We start from the raw sequence: 12,522 nt of genomic DNA, 5'->3' as shown, positions 1-12,522 counted from the left end.
CAAAGGGCAAAGCTGATTGGGATGTGCATGATTTGGAGCAGAAAAAGTGACAGCTTAGAAAAACTTACACACCTCTTCCCCTTTTGCTCCTCTTTCAAAATTACACCTTCTCAAAGCGGTTTTTAATCGAAAAAGCAAACAGCAGTCAGGGGTTTCTTCACATGAATTGTGTGTAATGTGAAGTTTGCCTGCTAGGTACATATATTTCTTCCCTTATGACATATTAGGGTCCCACATCACTTTAGGAAGCATTGGATACATATTTGGGAAAGACATCAAATGCATCGGTTTGTGGTAGCGGTGGGGCAGGAAAAACTACTCATTATTTAGAAGTAGATGCAAGTGTGCTTTCCTTCCTGCACTATATTTCCACTTCACCCAGCTTTGAGCATATCTGTGTCATCCACCGACCCCGCTTCTTGTAAATGTCCTTTAGAAATCATCTAGATCTCCACTTGGGATTGGCTGGCCTATTATTCCATCTTTTATTACTGATTTGAATAATACTGATTTGAATAGATTTCAGTTCATTGCAAAAATGTTTTGAAATAGCTTGAGTAGAGTCTGACTTTTTCTTTTTTAAGGTTATGGCACTTTACCCTATTTCTATGGGAATGTTGGAGACATTGTAGTAAGTCCCATGCTGGTGAATTGCTACAAGATTCCGCAGCTGGAAAGCAAGGATTTGGATCTTTTTGGATTGACTGGGAGTCAATTACTAAGTGTGGAAAACATGATTATTTTAACAATACAGTATCTTGTCCGGCTAGGTAAGGCATTACAAAAATAAAATATATTTATTTTTTAATATATAAATACCATTTCCTACAAATCACTGTTTTTGCTGGTGATATGCCTTTTGTTATTTGATTTTGCATGTAAGAAATCAATAGTTCCCTCAGTAATGCTTTCTGTTTGAGAGAATAAATTTAAGAATGCTGGATTTAGAAGATGTTGGTAACTTTGCCTCCTTTTGAAAGTAATTCACCTTTGGGGGGAAAACACACTTTTATCCTGAAATTCATATCTGACATTTCCTTAGTGTCAAACCTTCAGTCACAGCGACCCCTTTTCAGTCAGAAAGGCTTATAGCTGTAGCGTATTACCATTGTTTTAGGAACAGTATATAACTATTGACATGAAAATGACATCAGCTACATAAATGTAGGCACACAAATGCAGCCTTCCCCCAACCCACTATACAATATGTTGTACTACAACTCACACCATCCCCAGCCAACCTGACCAATTGCCATGCTATCTGGGGTGGTGGGATTTGTAGTCCAACACATCTGGAGGACACCATGTTGGAGAAGATTGCATGACCATGCTGGCTAGGAATGATGGATGTAGTCCAACACACCTGGAAGGTGCCAGGTTGAAGAATGCTGTATGGCCATGATATTTGGGGATGATAGGAGTTGTAGTCCAAGACATCTGGAGGGCACCGATTTGGGGAAGGCTGATTCAGAGTGTGAGGATTAGGAATCCTCTTTCTACTTGTACAAGACAGGAGTTCCAATGCTGTTATCATTCCTCTGTCATTTGTAGTCCGAGGATTTTTTTTTTACTGAGGGGAGGGTATTATAGGAAGACAGGCAGGACTCACTCAAGCACACACGTCTCCTGTCTCAGTGCAGATGCTTACCTGGGTGAAGTTTGGAGACTTCGTAAGGTAAGAATATAACAGATTGCTTACTAGTTGCAAAGTTGTCTGAGTCATCATTGGAAATGCACCAGCATTCCTTAGTGATTACAGACACCCTCCCTATTATGGCTAACCTGTATTTGTAAAGGTATTAATGGCTAATGTTACAGATTTGAAGTGCCCTTGAACTATCTTGTGAAACCAGCAGCTCACATCAATGCTTCATGACCACATGCACACAAAACACCTTCACCTACAGGTTTCCTTTACCCAGGAACATAAACTAACCAAAATCTTTCAGAAAGAATCTATCCTAGGACCATTTCAGTCCACTAGAGATGCAATGGTATTTTATGAAGTTCTCCCTTTGAAGAGTAATTTAGTGCTCCACATTAAAGCAATGGAAGGAGCAATCCTATGTCCCCTAGACAGCATCTGGGGGATATAGGATTTTTCAGTTTCTGGGTTCTGAGGTCAGCACCAGGGCTCTGACTTCTGAGCCCAGAAACCATGCTCCCCGCCCCTCCTCTGGCCCTTCATAGCCAGTGCAGTTCTCTCCATGCTGGCTACATCTCTGTGCTCAGAAAGATGGGGAAAAGGGGGCGGACCTAGGGGAGGGGACAGGACCACAGAAGCTGCATTATGTATCTTCCTAGGCATTGTGTGCCCCTCCCCCCGAAGCTCCCTGGCTAGGCAGGTGAAATTTCCTGTCTAGTGAGAAATGCAGGGCGGCTGGAGCATGGAGGCAAGGATCTCCTCCATGCTCTGGCTGCCCTGCATTGCATAGTTGTCATCCTCCGAGTTTGGAGGCTGATGACTATCTCCATAGGATTGCACCCTTAATGTTCCTGATGAAAGTAATTTTGATTGGCATGTTTACACTTTCCACATAAAATTCCAAAGATGGGGCAAAGCTAGTTTAACACAGTTGTCAAACAAGTGTTTTATACTTGCTACAGTTCCATCTGTCCTTCCTTGCAAGAGTGCGCTGCAGGATCACAATTTGATTTTCAGCAAATCCTAACATGTTCTGCCTGTTCTCCCAAGGTTTTACTGTGACCCTTGGGGAGTCTTACATTTCGGAGAAAGGTTTAAAACCAAAGAGGCATTGTCAAACATTGCGATGGAACAAAAGTGATCCCCCCCACAAAAGTGAACTTAAAACTAACTGCACTAAAGTGTTAGAAAATGCATACCAAATATATAAAACACACTTCTAAGGCTGAAGTGAAAAACAACTATTTCACTATGTTGAAAAACAACAATTTAAAAATGATTTAAATGTTTTATTTTTTAGCTTATCTCTGTGTTGCCATTTTACATACACACACACACACACCACAGAGCAATGTTTCTCTAACTTTATACTCAAAGCAATATATAAGATAGGCATATACATAAAATTGTAAAAGCTGCAGCCCATAAGAATAAAAGCAAGCAAAATATCATGAATCACGATGAAAGCAAAACATAGCAAAAGAAATCCCATTCGAAAGATGCATCAACACTGAAAAGCTCTTGTGGCAGACAGAATTAAAAGATGAAGCCTAGTGGATGACCTTTCAAAGCGAGTTCCATGGTGTCAGTACTGTCACAGAAAAGGCTTCATCCAGCTCTTCGGGGGGGGCACCCCAACAACAGATCTTGAAGGGTGGGGAGGAACTCTGTCACAGAGCCTTTCTACACAAGGCTTTTATTATGCGCTAATTATTGCTCACCCATAGTTTGCAGGTCCTTTACATGACGTTGTCATCCTCCAGGGCCTCTCCTGTGCTTTGCAACCATTATTGTGTTTTTTTCCTGTTGAGGAAAGTCTCATTATTTTTTAGAAATGGCGGAGTGAGAGTGTCATGTAATTGCGCAATTCTACCATATCACACTGCCATCTAGTGGTTGTATAATGAAACATATAGAAAGGCAGAGAAAGAAAACCTCTGGGAAAAAAGCACATGTAAAGGAGTCAATCTTAATCCCACAAAGAATCCAAAAGCAGAAGTCTCTGTAAAGGTACGGGATAAAAGCCTCATGTAGAAATGCCCATAAAAGTCATAGGGGTAGTTAAAAACATACAGAAATGATAGAGGTCCAAACTATATGTTTTGTGGGAGTTCCATGTTTGGAAATCCATCCTCCCTCCCTCCCTCCCTTTTTCTTTCTTCTTAAAAAGCAGACTTGGGGAGGGGGCAATTTGAATAAAAGCCACGGTATGGCGAAGCTAGACAGGTCTGCTTGATTTTTTTTTTAAATGAAAGCCTCACCGGGGAGTGGGGGCGTGTCTGCACATGTTCGGCTCATGCTTGGGCATTTTTCTGCTTAAATTCCCACCCTCAACTACATTTCCTGCTGTAGTGTTCCAGTGGTATATTTACAAAAGCAGGGGGCAATATCCAATTTGGGCCTTCCAGAAACAAGTGATTCCAGTCATTTGGAGGCTTGCCCCTGGAAGTGCTATATTGCATCGTGTAAAGTGCTGTGTTACGGTGGGGCTGGCCACGTACAGAAGGCCACAATTGGATACTGCCCTTTGTTTCTTGGCTCAGAATTGCAGTCTCCTGAAGCTTCTTTTCAGTTAAAACACCCCCCCCCCCGGGTCAGGGGTTTGTTACATGCATAACATGTACTTTCCCTTTTGGTGCTTCTGTTGGCAGATCAACAGTGGGCAGGTCTGTAGGCTGCTCCCACTGTCAGTGGATGTTAAGCCAGGTGCATTGCCAGCTCAGTGGGTGTCCTCCAAAATCTGAGAGCAAGTGTCATCCTTGGCTCTCTTTAGGTATCTTCTGTTTCTCATGCCAGTCTTCAAAGCTGTTATCAATGTGTAGTGCAAACTCTTCTTTGCAGATGTGATAATGGATTCCCTGGCAGACTATCAACTATTTCCTATGCGAGGCTTAATATTATCCCTTGCTGCAACTTTGGATGGAATTGTATGAGGAAAAGCGGACTCTTTCATACACTGGTTAAAATAATAGTTTGTTCTAGTCAGATTTTTATAGCCCTGGTAGGAAAGATGCTTCCTTCAGAGCAGGACATGATCGAAACATGTTGAGCAGTTCTAAGTCATATCCCATGTCAGTGGGATAAAGTTTAATCTTGAGCTCTAATTTCTCAAAACGTGAGAAGCAAGCAGCCTCTTAGTTGTTGGAATGTTTGGTGTAACTTACAGCAGAGCTGCTTTATACAGAGAAAACTTGGCAACACAGCATTTAGTATTGGAGGCAATCAACACAGGCTAGAGCCAATTTAAAAGAAGTTCAAATCAACTTACATTATTTGTGTTTTTATATACATTGTCAGAGAAGGTTATCTAACAAGGTTTAACTACAAACACCCCCTAAAGCTGAATGTGTGAGCATGAGCAAAGGTATGGTTGCTTGCTTCCTCTCTGGAGAGACCACATGGTGCTAGCTGCAAAGGAGAAGGAGGAAGAAAGAGGAGGGAGCAGGAAATAGGAACTGATCAAGCCACAGGACATTCTCTATCACCCCATAGTGTCTAGAAGCATGTGGAGTTGTTCAAATTATCCATCATTAGTTTGGTCAGCCCATCAAAGCCCTGTGAGAAGCAAGGGGCAGCCATTCATGCTCCAGCAAGCCCCTTAAGGTTCTTGCGAGTGCTGATCTTTCTTGTAGTCAAGGGCATTGTTAGGAAAAGGCTCACCTGGGCACAGGCCCCGGATCTTTTTTGAGCTGTGCCCCGGATCTTTTAAGCTGTCCTAATTGTCATTTTTTTACGTTTTCCTGTTGACTTGCATTGGAAAATAGAAATGGCCATAACTTTTTTGATTTGAATGATAAAATACATAAAATTTGAAGATCTGGTAGCTCCCATGGAGCTGATTGAACCTGCAAAATTTCAGGCACTTAGGCCCAGTGGCTTTTGTGCTAGTCACAGGTAAAATTTGCTTTTTTCAAGAAAATCTGTCCAAGCAAAGAGCTATAATTCTTTTATATATCCCTAATCCCTGGTGTAGGGTCACTATCCCTAATCTCTGGTGTAGGGTTGTTGTTGTTTTGAGGTGCAAAAAAACCCTCTCTCCCTGTACTTTTCTGCTCTTACATGCCCACTGTTGGGAACTTGCTTGCAATTAAATTTTGAAGAGGGAGATGGAAGGGAAGAAAGAGTTCCATGTGAAATACTGGTATTTCAAATAGCATCTGATTTCACTGCTCCAAACTGGAATCTTTGGCTTCTGCAGAAGTTTAGTAGCTTCAGTACAGCAAAGAATCCAATCAGCCTCCACAAACTTCTTTCTCCCCTTCCACTTTAATTTTTCCTAAAAAGCTGTAGGACTCGAATTATTCCAAAAGGAGGGTTAGGACTATGTGGTGTCATGATCGAGGAACTGCTGAGGCTTTTAAATAGGTTCTAGAGGGTTTGTTTTTTTTTAAGCTAGAAAAAGCCCTCAGCCACTTCACCTCATAAAGTTAATGTAAGTATGTGAAATCCTTACAAACCCTCCACAGCCTCCTAAATTCCTCTGAAGTACTACCTTTCTGAAAGGAGCCACCTGGCTTAAGGAATTCTCTCTACAACCCCCCCCCCTCCACATTTCCAATCATCATTCTTTTCTTCTTCCCTCACCTATCCTATCCTATTCTTTCTTTCTCTTCTTTATTCCACCCAGAGCATATCTTGGGGAATTCTTAAAGAGAATTCTCTTCCATGGGCAAGAGAAGTTCTGAACTGTGTTTGACTTTATACAAACAGACAAGGGGGTTGGTTTTTGTCCTTCTCTTCAGTCAAGCCTTTGAGAAAAGTGGGTTCACATGGTTGCAGAGAAACAAATCTGGGGCTGTTTTGTTTGTCAGTTGCCATTAGCCAACAATAGGTAGGGCTGTAGCTCAGTGGTAGAGCACACACTTGGTATGCAGAAGGTCCCAGGTTCAATCTCCAGCATCTCCAGGTAGGGCTAGGAAAGAATCCTGCCTGAAAACCCTGGAGAGCCGCTGCTGCCAGTCAGTGTCAACAATACTGGGCTCGATGGACCCAGGGTCTGACTCAGCATAAGGCAGCTTCCTATGTTCCTATGAACAGAAAGCTTTAATAAAAATAGGAGTTTTTGGTTTGTTTTTTAAGTGGAGGGGAGATAAATACTGCTCATTTGTGAAATCATATGTATGCCTACTCAGAAGCCCCATTATGTTTAATGAGGCTTACTCTCAAGAAAGCGTGCATAGATTTCCAGCACAAGTTACTTTTGCAGGGAGGTTTGCACATTGGTGTTCTGTCATGTTTACTCAAAAATAAGTCCTGAGTTGTGAGCATGGTACTGCAGGCTTAATGCCTACCCAGTTCCGGCTAATGAATTGACTACCCTTTCAGCTCAGTCCTATGCATGTTTTGTCATTTGTGGGTGGTGGTGGTGGTTTTGCATGAACTCTAGCTTCAGTGGTGAGGGAAAGGCACTTAATACATGCTCAGAGTTTCTCCATAGCTTAGCCCTAGGTTTGAAAACAGACTCATTGAGTTTTGAAAACAGACTCATTGCTGAGTCCTGGTGAAGTATTGGCACAAATGAAGTTATGGGGAGGAAGATACAATGAGAGCTTGTGCATAACAAGGAAGAGGTAGAGGAGAGTTACACAAAACAAAACATCTGTTTTTATGAAGAGTTGCTGGAGGATGGTAGGATGAGGAGGGATGGTTGCATGGAGGGGAATAGAATTTATAGGGGGAGAATGTAAGTGCTCAGTGGTGAAAGAAAAGCATTCTGCTTATGCTCAGAGGCACTCTCTATTTAAGAACATAAGAAAAGCCATGCTGCATCAGACCAAGGTCCATCTAGTCCAGCATTCTATTCACACAGTGGCCAACCCACAAGCAGGACATGAGTGCAATAGCACCTTCCCACCCAAGTTCCCCTGCCACTAACATTGGTGAAATGTAAATAAATTCCAGTAATTCTAAATTTGCAGGCATGTATATCCTTCAGAAACTTTGCAGGTTTCTTGCCTGGGGGATACCTCTAATGACTTGTGCATTTTTGTACAAATCTACCCAAAAACTATTGGGGAGGGAGTGAATGGAAGGGAAAGCAAATCACTCCCTTCTCCAAATTGGAGAACTCCCCTTCCACATGAACTGCTGCACCTATCCTTCTGAAACTTTGCTGATTTCTTACTTAGAGATACCTCTAGGCTGTCTGTAATTTTCAGAACAGTCGTCCACAAAGAACATACAGAGAGAAATATGTCCTCTTTTTAGACCTCAAAATGTCAAGGCCACCCTTGCACAAAACCCCTTGTGGCTATCATTCTGAAATTTGGTAGGCATCACCTCCTCAGATGGGGCAATAAATCCTGAAATTTTTATCCAGTTCGTCCAAGGAATAACAATGTTATTGGCAGTTCCCTTTAAAAGAAAATCAAAATATGAACCCCGCACCTATTTTCTCTGATATTGGGCAGGTGTAATCCCCTTCTAGGGGGCTACTATTCCTGAAATTACTATCCAGTTCTGACCAAGAGAAAAAAGTTACTTTTTTTCTAATTTCCCATGGTAGTCAACAGGAAGCATAAAGACTCATTTTTCCAAGCCTTCACTCAGGTTTGGTGCTGAGCTGAAGTGGACTGTCTACAAACTGGCCTGAGCAGAAGCGGGATGTTTTCCAAAATGCTGAATCGGGGTCTGAGTTGAAGTGGGGTGGGGGGAGGGTCAGTGCATACTTCTCATGTATGTAATTTGTGCACACACGTAAGTACACCACATGCACACCCCACATACACACACATACATAGATTAGATTAGATTTGGCTATATATATATGTGTGTGTGTGCGCGCGCGTGCGCAAATTTTTGTTATGGGCCTGTGCCCCAGATCTTTTAAGAACCTAGCGACGCCCCTGCTTCTAGTCAATTAGTTTGTAGAGAGTAAGCCAATTCGTTTGTGGAGAATAAATGCTTGCTGTGATGTTCTGGGAACAGCAATAGATAATTGCCAAAATGAGTCATCCCTGAGAGTGAATGACACTGTTCGATTCATCCAGTGCTAACTGTAATTTTACATAAGTCTATTACTGTCAGGGTGGAAACTGAGCCCATAGAGCCCCAGAGCAGTTCTGATTCTGAGGAAGAACAGCAATCCGTGGGAGAGGAGCGCGCTCATCTCTCACAAGCACAGCAGCTGGCAGAGATTCCTCCTGCCAGCATTCCTGGGATAGATAGTGACCCTGGCAGTGAGAGAGCGCTGGAGGGGGGGCTTGCTGGATGCTCGGTGCAGACGCAGGGAGTGGCGACAGATGGAGGGCACAGAAAGGAGGTGTAGCGCTCATTTGGCGCACAAGCAACGGTCGCGTCCCAAGGACCCAAGGGAAAGAGGGAGGATCTCTCCATAGCCCATAAGTTCAGAGTGTTCCCGTGATTCTCCTTCAAACAGGGACCAACTGCCTTACCTGCAGCTTAGGCTACTCTGCTGTCTATCCCCAATGCAATTCCTTGCTTAGTCTCTAGTGATTAGTATCTGTAAGAGTCATAAAGTAATAAAGGAATAAAGCCTTGGAAAGAATCCTCGTCGTCTGTGTCCTGAGTTGGCTGTTGGAGGGGACTGCAAGAGGCAGCTAGGGCACTCCTGACAATTACATACTGCAATACCACCATTTGGAAAGACAGAAAAGGCAATAGAAAAGTAGTGGTAAGAATCATGCTTTTTACTTGTCTCAAAAGTGCAACTTGGGGCCAGAGTTGGCCACACTGGCTGGGGATCATGGGGTTTGTAGTCCAACACATCTGGAGGAAGGGAAGGCTGGGAAAGGCTGCAAAAATATGTAATATTTCTCAAACATTAAACAAGCCTTCCAACAGAGATGCAAACTTGCTAGGGCAAGTGCATGTTTCCCTCTCGTGTCTGCCCTTCCACATTTGTGTGACTATCAAATGGAATGATAGAAGTATAGCAATGCCACCTCCTCCATCCCCATGAGTGTAACATAAGACATTGTGGGCACTCCCATGTCCCATTTCTTTGCTTTAGGCCAATGGAACAACTGCCAATTTCCCCTTTGATTTCCTTCCCTTTGCCTCTTGGGCTTCTAGAAGCACATTATCATATAATTGTTGAAACTGGAGATGGGCCTTCTGTTCCACCCATCCGCCAAGCAGTCCTGTACTTAATCATTACTAACCCATGCAATCCAAACACTGATGTGGCACTTGCAGGGCAGAAGTATGCTACAGAAAGGTGTAGGCAGAGAAAATAGCTCCAGGTGCAACTCTCACAAGTCAGCCAAGCCATGAGTTATGATTCCCCCCACATCAATCTTTCCTGTGCCTAAGGTAATAATCTCTGCCAGCCAATTCTTGTTTCTTATATTTTCTTTACTGTGGCTGATGCATTCATGCATGTGCGCACACACACACATATCATGATGTGTGTGTGTATGTTTTAACTGGAGAGGCTTGTTGTAGCAAATGTTGAGTGCTGTAGTTTGACTATCTTTGACAGCACTCTTACCTGGTAGTAGAATGAATCAGGCTTTTGATTATATATTTTGATGCTTTATTTAACAAAAATTGCAGGTCCTGATAAGATACCTCTCAGGGAAGAATTTGAACAGATCATGCTGAAAGCTATGCAGGAGTTTACTCTAAGAGAGCAGTCCTTACAAATGAGTGCTCAGTGCATCTCCTTGTCGCCAGCTCAACTCCCATGGCTTGCCAGGTTAATTGCCAGTGTCTCCCAGGACATGGTGCATGTGGTGGTTACCCAGAATTCCCTGGCTGAAGGCATTTCAGAAACACTGCGATCTGTGAGTGAAATGAAGCGCCAGCAAAGGCTGCCAGATTACGTTGTTACAATCTGCACGTCGAAGATCAGAGGAAACGAGTTCTGTGTAGTCGTTTTAGGTGGGTACCTTTTCTCGATATTAGAAACTCAGTGTAGGTAAGTTGATGCTTTGTATTGACCCTGCTTTCATTGGTGAAACAAGGCACAGGTGTCTGACTCAGTAGTCTCTTGAAAAGCTAAAACGTGGTCATAATATTGGCATTGGATGTACATGTAACTGCATTGCATGGCGTATCAAACACCTACATTTCAATATCCCTCTTGTTCCTGTTATCTATCCTTTTAAATTTTGGAATTAGAATACTTCTGTTTCTTTGTAAACTCTCAGTGATCTTGAGTGACATTTGTTTCCATTATGAATCAGGGAGTTTTCTTATTAATTTATTTGGATATAGATTGCTTTACGCACAACCATCCACTCTGCTATCAGAGAAGTAGCCAATATTTAATTTTTTAATTAGATTTGTATACTGCCCAACTGGCAAATGCCCTCTGGGTGGTTTACAGTCATAAAACCAAAAAAAACACTAACAAAACAAATGCACAATATTAAACATTTAAAAAGATTTAAAACCATTGAAAACATTGAGGAGCTAGCAGTAAAATTAATAAAGCAGCAGCTTAAATATAAAATGCCTGCTTCAAAAGGAAGGTCTTAACCTGATGTCTAAATGTATACAATAAATACACCAGGTGGATTTCCAGGGAAAGGGCATTCCACAGATTGGGGCTAATGCAGAGAAGGCTTTTTTCCTGGTAGCCACCCATTGCACCTCCAAACGTCCCAGCCAAATTCTCTTTCCTTCACCAAATCACCCCTCAGATTTAGGCTCTTCTTTTCAACCCTGTTTGCAAATTCAAGCTGAAAGTTCCCATGCGAGAATTTTAGGCTCAGCCCTAAATTATATCTGTTGAGTGTCAGAGCTTCTCCACACGAGGCTAAAATCATGCACCCTTACTGGGGCTTCTGCTTCCAGAGTCCTTACGGGATTAAGATCACCTCCTTTACGCATGTTTCTTTCCCTGGGGATTTTCTTTCTCTGCAAGTTCTATATGTTTCATTATACAGCCACTAGATGGCACTGTGATATAGCAGGATTCCAGAAATTCACCAGAAATTTATTGTGCTTTAAAGTCGGATAAGATCTCTTACTGGGTTTTCCCCGTTGAGAATAATGCCACTATAATGGCCAGAAAGTACAGGCTGGATCCCGGAGGTTGATGACATCATGTAAAGGACCTGCAAAAAAATGTAAGTGACCAATCACAAATGCACAATAAAAACCTCATGTAGAAATGCCCTCAGAGTGAAGTGTGCCTCCTCTTTTTTAATGCCAGTCCCCCCTTCCCAGGATGAAAAGCATAAAAAGTTTGGGAAACTCTAGTTTTGAACATATGTATATTATAGAACTGAGCCACATTTTTTAACTTTTTATTTTTCAAATTGACAGTCAAACTTTTGACAAGGTAAAACATTTTTGACTGAAAGAATAGATAAGCTATGCATCCACCACCACCCTGCCACACCCTCCCCTACCACAGCCTTGGAGTCTGTAAACCAGCCTTCCCCAACATGGTGCTCTCCAGATATGCAGGACTACAACTCCCAATATCCCCAGCTAGCACAGCCACCATGCTGGCTGGGGATGATGGGAGAGATGTAGTCCAACACACTTGGAGGGGATCAGGTTGGGGAAGGCTGCCCTAAAAAGGCATGTCCATAGAAGCTGCCTAGCCTCAGGTAGAAGGGAAGCATACCGTCACCAAGCAAGGCCCAGAAAGGCTTTGCAAGGCCCAGAAAGGCCTCTCTCAGCATTTAAACTGCTGTTTCCTCTTCTGGGACTGGGTAACTGAAGATGGCCTTTAACGGTTCTATAGTTGGGCACCTTTTTTAAGGCCTGCCCCTGACAGCTTGCTTAGAGATTGCCTAACTGAATGGGCTAGTTCGTACAATCAAAATAAGCCACCGTGGCTTATTCAAATCGCAGTGTGTGCTGGGCATGATTTCCACAATCACCATCCGGGTGTGGATTGTTGTGTCATCCAAACCCTGATGGCATGGCTTGTTGGAGGGGGAAACAACCCTCCAATA

The 12,522-nt window shown here is 42.8% G+C and overlaps 1 protein-coding gene across 1 annotated transcript in view; it reads left to right on the top strand.

Moving 5' to 3' along the window:
- Nucleotides 1-12,522, top strand: part of GREB1L (GREB1 like retinoic acid receptor coactivator) — a 229,354-nt gene that overhangs the window by 155,784 nt on the left and 61,048 nt on the right. The window contains exons 12-13 of the mRNA XM_084849730.1: nucleotides 585-770; nucleotides 10,163-10,489. Coding sequence (XP_084705856.1) covers nucleotides 585-770; nucleotides 10,163-10,489 — 513 coding nt within the window. The remainder of the gene's footprint in view (nucleotides 1-584; nucleotides 771-10,162; nucleotides 10,490-12,522) is intronic.

This window comes from Heloderma suspectum, chromosome 4 (assembly GCF_057233095.1).
Source record: "Heloderma suspectum isolate Gila_16-S chromosome 4, 16-S_ref, whole genome shotgun sequence".
In the NCBI taxonomy this organism is placed as follows: domain Eukaryota; kingdom Metazoa; phylum Chordata; class Lepidosauria; order Squamata; family Helodermatidae; genus Heloderma; species Heloderma suspectum.
This window is presented reverse-complemented; position numbering and strand designations above follow the sequence as displayed.